General features: G+C 40.0%; 1 protein-coding gene across 1 annotated transcript; it reads left to right on the top strand.

Annotated features, from left to right (window-relative positions):
• The first annotated feature begins 3,445 nt into the window (after window positions 1-3,445).
• Window positions 3,446-3,802, top strand: LOC138908392 (uncharacterized). The gene has a single exon (XM_070199055.1). The coding sequence runs from the start codon at window positions 3,446-3,448 to the stop codon at window positions 3,800-3,802; it is 357 nt and encodes a 118-aa protein (XP_070055156.1).
• The last annotated feature ends 9,492 nt before the right edge of the window (window positions 3,803-13,294 follow it).

The raw sequence follows: 13,294 nt of genomic DNA, 5'->3' as shown, positions 1-13,294 counted from the left end.
GAGTGATCGAGCTAAGAAAAATTACGGTCGCAACAACGCGAAATCTTCAAAAGCAGGAGAAGAAGCCCCACGCTAGATGATCAACATGATCTTTGGGGGGGGGAGGGGGACAAAATTAATGGAGTCACCTTTTCGGTGGCAAAGAAGACTAAAATATCGATAAAGCATAGCAAAAGACTCCGGGAGGATGACATCACTTTTACGGAGGAGGACAGAGACAGATTACTATTACCACACAATGACGCACTGGTAATCTCTTTAAATGTGTTAGATTTTAAAATTAAGTATTTTCTAGTGGATCCAGGAAGTTCGGCTAATATCATACAATGGAGGGTATTGGAATAAGCTAAACTCACCGGAAGCATTATTCCGATAACAAAACTCCTCGCTGGATTCAACCTTGCAAGCGTGATGATCCGGGGAGAGATCCTGCTGCTCATGAACGTTGAAGGAGTAATGAAAACAACTCTCTTCGAAGTAGTGAATAGTGATATGGGATACAACATCATCTTGGGAAGTCCATAGCTACACGAGATGAAAGCCATACCTTCGACGTATCACCAATTACTGAGGTTTCCAACACAAGAAGTAATCAAGCAGATAAGAGGTGACCAACCGGCAGCAAGGGAGATGAATGCAATCTACGTTTTCAGTAGCAAAGGGAAGGAGTGCATGTCATAGCAATTACAGGAACCAGCGCCTAATCCTGAGTTAGAAGAGGTTATTCCAGGGGCAGAATGGTTAGAACAATATCAGGTACCGAGATATTTCCATGTTCCAGAAGAAACGGACGCAACGAAATCCACGATAGAGGAACTAGAGAAAGTGTCATTGTTCGAAGAATTTTTAGAAAGAAAATTTCTCTTGGGAATAGGACTGCACCCCTAGCTCAGGTCTGGTTTTTATTGAATTTCTTAAATTAACACTGATTGTTTTGCATGGCCACATGAGGATACGACACGTATCCTGAAGGAAATAGTCGTGCACAAGCTGAGTTTGGATCCCAACGTATCACCGGTACGACAGAAGAAGCACCCTATTGCCGAGGCCAGGAATAAATTTATCAAAGAAAAGGTAACCCGCTTGCTTAAAATCTTTTCGGTCAAAGAGGTAAGATATCCAAACTGGCTAGCAAATGTAGTAGTAGTTCCTAAGAAGAACAATAAATTTCGTATATGTGTAGATTTTAAAGATCTTAATAAGGCGTGCCCGAAAGATTCGTTTTCACTGCCAAATATTGATCGAATGATTGGTGCTACGACCGGACACGAACTGATGAGTTTCCTTGATGCTTATTCTTGGTATAACCAAATTAAGATAAACCCTGAAGATCAAGAAAAGACTTCATTTATAACAAATTTCGGTACATATTGTTACAATGTAATGCCTTTCGGGTTGAAAAACCCCGGAGCCACTTATCAACGGTTTGTAAATAAAATGTTTGAAAAGAAAATAGGAAAAATCATGGAAGTTTATATAGACAATATGCTTGTTATGTCCTTGAATGCAGGTGACCACCTTAAGCATTTGCAAGAAACATTCGATATTTTGAGGAAGCATAACATAAAACTTAACCCCGGAAAGTGCACGTTCGGTGTTAGCTCCGGTAAGTTTTTAGGGTTTCTGGTTTCACAAAGGGGAATTACGGTAAACCCCGACAAAATCAAAGCCATAGACGATATCCCGAATCAATTATCAAACATGAAGTAAGTCTAAAGATTCACAGGAAGGTTAGCAGCTCTGAGCAGGTTTATTTCCCGGTCGTTGAAAAAGTGTCATCGCTTCTTTACATTGCTCAATAAGAAGAACAATTTCAAATGGACATCGAAGTGCCAGCATGCTTTGAGGGACCTGAAAAAGTACTTATCAAGCCCTCCATTGCTCTCGAAACCAAAAGAAGGCGAAACATTGCTGGTCTGCCGCGTGGTTTCAGAAGTTGCGATAAGTGTGGTTTTAGTATGCGAGGAAGAAGGTACGCAGTTTCCTGTTTATACGTTAGCAAAATTTTAATGGGAGTAGAAACTCGCTACCCACATTTGAAAAAATTGGCCTTAGCTCTCATAGTCGCCGCTTGAAAGCTGAAGCACTATTTCCAATGCCACCCAATTGCTGTTGTGACTACTTTCCCTTTGCAAAACATCGTTCATAAACCCGAATTCTCTGGAAGATTGGCTAAATGGGACGTCGAAATGAGTGAATTCAACATACAATATAAATTGAGGACTGAAATTAAGTCACAAGTCTTGGCAGACTTCGTGGCCGATTTTAGTCCGGGATTGCCACCTTTGGCAACCAAGGAAATAGTCATGTTGTTGGAATCGACATTAGGGGTTTGGACCTTATTTACGGATGGTTCCTCGAACGTAAAAGGGTCCAAGCTTTGAATAGTTTTAATCACGCATTCGGGGGAAACCTTAAGTCAAGCTATTAGAACAATTCCTTTAACTAACAATGAAGTAGAGTATGAAGCTTTGATTCCAGGGCTTGAATTGGCCCGGGGCTTGATTTCGAGGTTATCGAAATCAAATGCAACTCACAGCTGGTGGTAAACCAGGTTTATGGGATCTTTGATACCAAAGAAGAATGTATGAAGCAATACGTGATAGGGTCCAGGATCTTTTGGCACGATTCTGTGAGTGGTCAATCACTCATATCCCCCAAGAGGATAATGCAGAAGCGTATGAATTAGCAAACTTAAGGTTCATCGATGGAAAAAGGGATCAGATTCCGGAATGGTGGTACAACTAATGAGTTCAGTCCTTGATACAGATGGTTATTATGAAGTGAATTCGGCTAGTCTGTTCTGGGACTGGATAAACGAAATAATCAACTACCTCGAGCATGGAAAATTGCCCGACGATTCAAAGGCATCACGAGCGTTACGCACCAAAGCTGCATGTTATAGCATCAGGAAAGGCTAATTGTATAGAAAAGCTTTCCAAGGCCCCCTGACCCGGTGTTTAGGAGCACCAGAAGCTACTATGTCATGAGAGAAATCCACGAAGGGATATGCGGCAATCACTCAGGCGTAGAGTCTTTGGTGCTGAAATTGATACGAGCAGGATATTACTGGCCTTGCAAAGAACAAAACACCAAAGATTTCGTACGAAAATGTGATAAGTACCAACGCTACGCATCACTTGTACATCAACTGACAGAACCCTTACATTCAGTACTGTCCCCATGGTCATTCATAAAATGGGGGTTGGACATTGTCGGACCGCTGCCACCGGCTCTCGAAAAGGTAAGGTTTCTTTTAATTTTGACTAATTAGTTTTGTAAATAGGCGGAAGCAGGTTCTTATCAGAAGATCAGAGAACACGAAGTGGTCGATTTCCTATGGGAAAATATAATTTTTAGTTTTGGAATACAAAAAGAGATAGCATGTGACAATGGACCACAATTTATCAGTGCAAAAGTTACAAAGTTCCTTAAAGGCTTGAAAATGAAGAGAATCACATCTTTGCCTTATCATCCGAGCGGAAATGGTCAAGCGGAGTCAACAAATAAAGTGATCATTCAAAACCTCAAGAAAAGGTTAGAAGCAGCAAAAGGCAACTGGCCCAAAGAGTTACCCGGAGTTCTATGGGCCTACCGAACAGGGGACAAATCAAGTACTGGAGAAACTCCCTTTTCCCTCGTATACGGTGCTGAAGCCTTAATCTTGGTTGAAGTAGGCGAACCCACTATAAGATATTCTCAGACAAATAAAGAATCAAATAACAAAGCAATGCTAGTCAACTTGCAACTGATTGAGGGATGCAGGGACTTGGGGCATGTAAGAATGGCAGCTCAAAAGTAGAGGATGGAGCGATATTACAATCGAAGAGCCAATTTTTGATTTTTCAAAGTAGGAGACTTGGTTCTAAGGAAAGTAACACAAAATATCCCCGTGCTCAAAGTGGGAAAGCTAGGTCCAACATAGGAAGGTCCCTACCGGATTTCAGATATCACTAGGAAAGGTTCATACAAGTTGGAGAACTAGAAAGGGGACAAGCTGCCCAGCAACTGGAACATTGCACACCTCAAAAGATATTATTGCTGATGAACAACACTCAAACTGAAAATATGTGCTGCACTCTTTTTCCCTTCGTTCAGTTTTGTCTCAATTGGGTTTTTCTGGCAAGGTTTTTAATGAGGCAGCGACATAAATCATACTACGGTTACAACATACTATGGTTACAGAAGCAATAAGACCTTTGATAGCAAGGAAAATGAACAAGCTTCCACTTGGGGACGATTAGGTAATATTTGGTTCGATAGCAAATTCCCACTGGGAAGTTAAGTTTTCTACCGAATAGAGGTTACCCGACCATTCGCGATCACAAACCATAAGAGGATTGTTAGGTATTCTTTGGCTCGATAGCATGGATTCCTAAGGGGAAACAAGATATGTTGCCGAGTGAAAGGATTTCCTAGCAATTCATTGGTGGGACCTTCGAAGATACAAGACTTCTAGTGTTCTAATTCGTATTCTTCGCATTCAGACACTGGGGGGGGGGGGGTAATATAAGGATACGTCAACAATGACTTCCACATCAACCGGGAACAAAAGTTCGGAAACAAAATGCATCATCGGCATAGGGGACTGCGCAACTAGCCTCGTAGAAATAAGTTGTACAAGATAGCCACAAGTAATGGCAATTTCTTTTCTGCATAGCAAAATGCTTATGTAATTTCTGAAAATAGAAAGAATAAAATGAAATCTTTTTGCTTTTATCTTGTTTCTTGTCTGAGAGATGAGGTGATTTTGTCTTTTGAAATTGAAACAAGTACTTCCAATGTTAGTGCCGTAATGAACATGAGACGTCCTTTTCAAGAGCACCGTAAACATTAGAAGGCCCCCTCTTATAAAAAACCTCACGTTAAAGGGTTGGTTCCAGAAGAATCAATGCCCAGAATCCAAAATGCCATCGAGAAAAAATACACCCGAAGTTGCATATGAAAAGGACGCAAAAAGCAAACTTGTGCAAATATTCATAGAAACCCTCACGTAAAATGGATAAAACTCGGAACCGAAATTCTTCGAAGAAAAGGCATCCGAGACTAGACATAGTGAAGCGTGAATTGAACAACAAGCGCAGAATACTTGAGCAAATGCATAAGTAAAAAGCTTGCACGAATATTCAAATAAAAGTAAGACTCAAACGATTTTTGAACATAAAGTATGTCTTTATTCACAAGAACGGGCCAAAATATTACAAGTAAAAAATGAGAAAAGAAAGGAAACGCTAAACTGCAGCGCCTTCGGGATCGGGGGAAGAGAAGTATCTGCAATGCCGGAAAGAGTAGTTGGTTCCGCTGATGGCTCAGCGCTTTTCCCAGTTTGGCCTTCAGCCTCATCGCCTTCCGATCCTTCTTCAGTTTTAAAAAACTCGGAACTCGAATCGGAAGAACCTGGAGCATCAGACTGCGCTGGGAGTCCATTTTTTGCAGACAACACAAGCTCTTGGGCCTTAGCAATTTTGGTATCAACATCGATGATACCAGCTTTGGCCTCTTCCAAGGTTTTTCTCCTCATGCTATATATGGAATAAGTTTTTTCAATAATGAGGGAAGTCGCTCGGCGTATAAGTTCTTCTTTGAGTTGAGTGACCTCATAGAAAGGTTTTCCCTGGCGGATCTAGTATATTCAAGGTTGATATCGAGCTCACTTAGTTGAACTAAAGAGCCTATTATGCTCGATATTTTTTCCTGTACTTCTCTTCCAGTTGGGCATGTTTCGCCTCCACGACAGCAAGCTCTTCACTTTGGAGTTCAAGGTTGCTTCCAAGTTAATCATCCTTTCAGCGGAGGTAGCCTCTCGGTCGGTTGCAGTAAGAATGACGTTCTGGACTTCTGCCCATTTGGTCTTAGCCTCATCAAAACTAACCCTCAGCGACCCAATGTATTGGCTAAGGGTTACCACTTCTAGCTCGCTTTGCTGCAAACGAGCCTCCAAAACAACGGCCTCAGCAGCTCTAGTTTCCAATTCTGAGAGGCGGAGAACATTCTAGTCCCATTCCGCTAAAAGATGATCTCGTTCAGAAGTAAGTTCTTCCTTCGCACGAATCAACCTTTGAAGGCCCTCAGAAGCAAGAAAGTTGGCATATAAAATAGGAAGAGGTAAAATTTAGAATACATTCGTTCAAAGTAAAAGAAATAACAAAGGAAGGAAGGAACATATCGCTGCGGCATTATGCATAGCATTGTTCAACAAACACTCTCCCGAGAGTGTATGAATCTTTTCCCGGTCTTTTTCTGAAGCCAAAGGCCTAAGGTAATTAGCAAGCCCCACTGGCCGTAATAGCAGGATGCACCCAGTAGAGACCGAAAGAGTGATGTTCCTCCTTATTTGGTAATTTTCAGAAGGAGCAGCATAATTTTGCACAAAAATCCCATGAACTGGGGACTGTGGAAGAGGAACACCTTCTTCATGGTCAGGTGCGGCCGATGTAGATGGTGTAGCAACCGTTGGTGGAAGAGTAGACGGAGATAGAAATGATGTAGCAGTTGCTGGTGTTGGTGAAGGCGGAGATGAAGCTGATGGAGTTGAAGAGTGAGACGTACCTGCATCCAATGTAGTTTTGGTTGTTTGATGCTAGCCAACCAAAGACGGCAGGGACCTGTTACTCAACCTCGCAACACCGGTTACTGCAATTGGGTCGCGGAAGTGGGAGTTGGCATATTATACTAAATCAGATTCTCCCCAAAGTGTTGAGACGTCATCTTGCGTTGGTGCAAGTATCTCAACAGGTTGAGCATCCTGTTGAGATGATGAGAATCGTCACTTTCTATGTAAAGAAGCTCTCTCATCAACAACTTCATCATCATCAATCATCACGGTGTCTACGACCGACCCAAAATGAGGACCAGTCATCAACACCACCGGAGACGATTCGGGGGCATCCGTCTTTGCCCTTTTATTCTTTTCCCCGGCCGTGGAGGAGCGTCATCTTTTTATTTGTTTATCCTCCGGCCTGGGACTCCGTAAAGAAATATTTACACCCGAAACAGGCCCGGAGATACCTGTTCGAGTAAGTACTTCCTGAAGGAGCCTCACTGTATCAGCAGGATCAGCCAGAACGTCATCCTCGGGGACAACAATAGAGCCCGCAGGTAGACCTAATTCCATGAATAAAGTAAGAAGGGTTCAACCAAGTTCTTCATATACAAAAATGGAAGCAAGGTAAATTAGAGTTACCATAATTTTTGGCCTTCCACCCGTACTTAAGGGCTAGTTCTTTCCACGAACGAGTTGCGAGCGTTGTGACGTCCAAAAACTTCTGAACCCACCAGTTCAAACCTTCCACCACCAGTGGGAGTCATCGAGTTGTTGAAACATGCAGAGGGTGAAGAGATGATACGTCCATAAACGAATATCTAGTAAGAGGAATATTTAACAAAGAACTTATGAGTGTGGTTCTAGGCAACCAGAAAGGATGATGCCGTTGTTAGAATGATGTTGTTGGTGGAAACTGCAACGAACTGTTCCATACACCAATGGTCATTGTCATCATCCATGCTAGACAACAAATCATGGTGGCCACGCTTGCAATGGTTTCTCATTCCCCCGCGGAAGATTTTTGGGGAATAATGATTTATCACATGAGCTAAGGTTAGCTCCTCTCTAGTTTCTTAGCACAAGCGTTGGAGGCAGGCAATTATCCTCCATACTGAAGGACTTACCTGTGCCAAACTTACCTGGTAGCGAAGGCAAAACTCCGCAATCATAGAATCAAGCTCTCTGCTCAAAGAAAACTCACCCAAAGTAAAGGGTTATGTGAAAAAGTATGCAAAACGTTCCTTGGGAAGGGTCACTCGCTCTGATGGATCAGGAGCTATGATTTCCAACTCATTGCAGCGGTAGTCCTCTTTCATAGCAGGAATATTGGAAGGACGAATGGAAGAAGGGTACCTACTAACAACCCATGTACGAGGGTTAGCAGTATGGAATTTTCTTCAAAATCCTTCGAAGTACTAAGCTTCCTTGGGATGATAGAATCCACTAATGGAGGAATGGTGTCCTCGGTTTTGTTCTTATTCTTTGAAGAACTACCACGATTGGAAGCGGAAACCATTGGAAAAGAGGAAGGTAAAGAGTTTTTATTTGAAGAAAATTAGGAATAGGATGGAAAACAAGGATGCAAATCATAAACTCAAGCAATTGTGAAGCGTAAAGGAATAGAAAGTTGTGTATAAGTAAAATTCTAGCGGCTAAATTCATGACCCTGATTACCTCGATAATGGGCAAAGGTTGTGCTGAATCATGGGATGACGCATGTTCGGGGCAATAAATGCGAAGAGACGTGCGTCTAATCAACTGTCAAAGACCTTCAGAGGAAGTTATAGTAATTTCCGCCAAAAAGGTATTTCTACCAACTTTCCGATAATACAAATTTATGTCACCGTAAAGCAGGGGGACTATATATATAGGGTAAAATATGATACGACACGTGGCTGACTAAAAAGAGGACATGTGGAATCCAAGATGGGATGGTTGAGGATCGAACGCAGCCACTACGATTGTCACCGGAACAAATAACGTTCATAAAAGTGTATTAAATGCTCTGCGCCCGGTAGCATTTACTAAGGAATATTCTACAATATTAAGAGCGACGGACTGTTACAGAGAATTTGGAATTTATACTCAACGTTACATCTTCATTAATGACCCTCATAATTGGCATTAAAGGAGGGCATGATACTAGGATTTCTTCCCCTAGGTATAGCTATAAATAGTGAGCTCAGTTACTATTATAAAAGATACGAATTTTCTTTCAAGAACATATGATATATTCTATACAAAGCTTTGTACAATTTCACTTTCTTGCTTTTAGATCTCATCATTGCAGTGTTCGGGAATCGTGTTCACATAATCATCATCTTTGCTATTTCATTTACACTCTAAGGCTTTGTATTGTGTATTTCTTCAATTATTATATTATTTCATGATCAAGTTATTTCACTTGTCTAGAAATTATGTATAAATTCAACTGTACCGTTTTAAGGATAAACATAACTATGAGCATGCAACCTTTTGTTTCCAAACTCTAAATTTGTTGTGACTTACATGATTGCTTTAATTTGTAGAAAAGTATGATGAAGGTGGAAGAGTGGTGGAAATAGGAGACGCGACTGTTGGTGTGGTGTGTTAAATATTCCACACTCTAGCATACGATACTGCTTCAAAATCGAAATGCCAGAGGTACTGTGCATTTTAGTTATATGTATTTTTGTCCAAATATTTTTATATATGAAAGAAGTGACAAATACTAATAATAAGGTTGTAAATATCGGCTAAACTTCAATAGCCGCAAGAGTAAAAGTGGCTAGATGAATTAATTTTTTTGTCATGGACTTGCTATGAGCCAACTCGTATCTGCTTTAATCCACCTAGATTTAACACATTGAATTTGACACCACTAGAAAAGCAAAAAAATTCTAGTTAATGAATCCAGTGCAGTAAAAATTATCATGATGAAAAATAAATAAATAAATAAATAAATAAATAAAACAATATATTGCTATGAGTAAGAAGGTTTAATATCATATCAATTTGTAAACTCGAAACTAGATTGTACAGAAAGATTTAATATAAATACGCAAATAAACTTTTAAATTATCATGGGTCACCCAATATTTACACATAACTCTTTATAAAAAAAAAAGGGATTTGTAACTTTAAAAATAAAATAAGTTGTCAATTATAACATGTAAAAATGATCTTGTAATATAAAAATCTTTTTTATCAATATTAGTTAGTGAATTATGTTTCAATTCACTTGTATCCAAACATTCTAAAATTCGTAGCATTTCCGTGTGCATGTCATTCGGGTCGATGAATGCTCAAATTCCTTTCCTCTCCTTGATAAGCGATGACCCATTCAATTACCAACTTTTCTTTTATATATTAAAACCTTTTCGTCAATAGTGAATAAAAAAAAAAAAAGGTCCCTTCCTAATACTTCAAGACTTGTCCAGAAAAATAATTCTAAATCCTCATACCCTCAATAATTTAAGCACTTGATCATCAAATCACAGTAACTATTCTTATTATAGCAACCATAACTATTCTTTTTCTATTGATAAACATGAGATCTCAACGTAGCAATATTATTATAGGATTCTCAATAAACATCTTTCAGTATAATCTTCTTACAATCACGTTCGCGCTCCTGCTCCCCACCCTGGCACTGAAGGTAGATCCTTAAGCAAAAGAACTCATGTCAAGCAGAAGTACTTTGTCAGTCGCGGAAAGAGCGTGGCTTATCCCCCTCCAATTCCTCCTTCATTGATGTATTATGAATTGTGTGAATCGTCGATTTTGGTTTTCAAGTGATTCAGGATTGATTCGGAAGAATGATTACCTGATAGGAAGCTTTAAGTTGGAAGAGTTGACAAAGTTTGACTTTTGGTGTATTTGACCCCTGATCGAAGTTTTGATGCTTCCGTTAAGTCCGGATGATGATTTTGGAGTTGGGCGTCTGCCCGTATTTGCATTTGGATGTTTCTTGAAGGTTTTGGCGTTAATTGGCTAAAGTTGGCAATTTGAAGGTTTGGAAAGTTCGTAGGTTTGATCGGGAGTTGACTTTGATGTTATCGGAATCAGATTGTTGTTCTGAGAGTTGGAATAGTCTCTTTATGTCATTTGAAACTTGTGTGAAAAATTTAAGGTCATTGCGGGTTGATTTGATATGGTTCGGCACAAGTTTTGGAAGTTGAAAGTTTAAAAGTTCATCAAGTTTGAATTGAGGCGTGATTTATCGTTTGATTTATTTTTATATGTGATTTGAGGCCTTGAGTAGGTCCGTATTATGTTTTGAGACTTGTTGGTATGCTCGGACGGAGTCCCGAATGGCTTGGGTGAGTTTCAGATCGATTTCGGACCATTTCCTTTCATTTTGAATTGTTGGTTTTCTGATGTCTCAGATAATCTTCGCGATCGCGATATTGTAGACGTGATCGCAATGTGTAAGCTGGAGCTAGCCATTTTCCCTATACTCGTTCGCGACAGACGAAGCGCGTTCGCGGGGCTTGAGTTGTCAGACCATCGTGTTCGCATGCATATGTTTGCAATCGCGTTGTAGTGTGGGAGCTTTGTTCATCGCGTCCGCAAAGTCTTTGTCGTGTTCGCAAAGGTTGGCGCCCTTTGTTCATCGTGTTCGCGAGGAGTGTGCCGCGAACGCGAAGAGTATTTTCTACGGGAAGAGAGTTTGTTCTTCGCAAACGCGAGGCCTCTTCAAAGTTCGCGAAGGATACCCTAGAGCAGTGTATAAAGTACTCTATTTTGAACCTTTGAGTTATTTTATCATATTTTGAGTTGGGGAGCTCGGTTTTGGGTGATTTTTGAGGAAATTTTCATCACATGGATTTGAGTAAGTGTTTCCTACTCGGTTTTGATTATATTCCGTGATTCTATATTTGTTTTTGGCATTTGATTGATGATTTCAAAAGAGAAATTGAGTGTTTTTGTCCAAACTTTTCAAAAGTGAAAATTTGAGTTTTGAACATCGATTCGAAATCAGATTAGAGTGAAATTAGTATGGTTGGACTCGTAATTGAACGAGTTATCGAATTTTGTCAGTTTTGTTGGGTTCCGAGGTGTGGAACCGGGTTTGACTTTTGGGTTGACTTTGAGCTTTTGATTAAAGATTCGACCTTTATTGATTGAGTTTGTTTCATTTGGCATTATTTAATATTTTGAGTTGCTTTTGGCTAGTTTTGAGCCGTTCAGAGATCGATTTGCATGGGATGGCATTTCTAAAGTATCAGTTGGCTTGCTTGATATTTGATTTGTCTTGCTTGACGTTAGTAACATATCTAAACTTAGATTTGAGGGTAAATATCTCTGAGAACTATGATAATTGAGATGTGATGGGGTGACGCACATGCTTGGTGACGGGTGCGGGTGTGTGCACTGAGGTATTCATGATGCGGGTAGTTCTTAGGCTATTACATGCCTTATTTTGCTCTCATGCTTGTTTGATATCATGCTTTCCCCATTTATATGACTACATGAGATATTATTCATGTTAGAAATCATGCCTAGGCTACATGTTCAATTGTTTAAGACATGATAGGGCCATTTTATCCATTTTGAACTATTTGCCTTAGTCGTAGTCATATTGTACAGTCATGATAGTTATACTCGCATGTTATATCTTGCTCTCATTGCACTTTAGATAAGTCGTCTTACATGTTATTGGTGTCCATGTACGTGACACGAGTTTGAACTATATTTGAGACATCTTGTGTTATCCCGTGTTATGTAATTGGATTGTGTTTCTGCGAGATGTCTGCATATTGAGACCTGAGCGGATTAATGACTGATGTGGGTCATAGAGCCATTTTTATATTGATATTTGGATCGGGTTGCACGCCGCAATGATTATATTGATATTGAGGTAACACGTATGCTAAGCCCGACATTGGACTAAGTTGTACTGATTTGAGGCTACGCGAGCACCAGGCCCCACCATATGTGCTAAGTGATTATGATTAGCGCTTGGGTAGGATCCACTCCTTCGGAGTCAGACAAGCCAGCAGTGAGTGTAAGCATAGAATTTCATATATGTGTTTTGATGATGGGTAGTAATGCAAGGCACCCATACAGTGCTAAGTGTGATTATTTTGATGGATCAATGGTAATGTTGTTGGGGCATTTGAGCCAGGCACCTGGAGTGTGCTAAGATTGTGTGTACTTGATGAGTTCGCTGTGAAACCTAAGTTCTTCACATGTATATCTGACATGTAGGCACAGAGATGTACTTTCCTCATGCTAGACAGTGACATGACATTTGATTACTTGGCAGGTATATATGACATATAGACATAGAGATGTACCTTCCTCATGCTAGACAGTAATATGACATCTGATTATTTGACATATATATTTGACATGTAGGCATAGAGATGCATTTTTCTCATGCTAACTGGTAAATGAAAAGTCTTATCTGATGTTTTAAAATGGAAAAACACAGTTCTTTGTTTAACTCATGTTTAATTGATTTCATATGTAAGATTAGGAGTGGGACTGTTATACTTGAAAAACATGTCTACTTTTTCATATCTGGGAACGATATGGGAATTATATCTCTTGAGTTATATATCTTTTCTATCTTCACTATACTATTACGAAATGTTATTGGCTATTGATGTTGGACTTCGACTATCTTCCGAGCTCGCCACTGCTTTCAACCTAAGGTTAGGTTTGTTACTTATCGAGTACATGGGGTCGGTTGTACTCATACTACACTTCTGTAGCTTGCGTATAGATCTTGGAGCTGATGTTGTTGTTTATGGTAGGAGTTGG

The sequence above is a fragment of the Nicotiana tomentosiformis genome, chromosome 1, assembly GCF_000390325.3.
Source record: "Nicotiana tomentosiformis chromosome 1, ASM39032v3, whole genome shotgun sequence".
Lineage (NCBI taxonomy): Eukaryota > Viridiplantae > Streptophyta > Magnoliopsida > Solanales > Solanaceae > Nicotiana > Nicotiana tomentosiformis.
The sequence above is the reverse complement of the archived record's forward strand: the minus strand, read 5'-3'. Positions and strand labels throughout refer to the sequence as shown.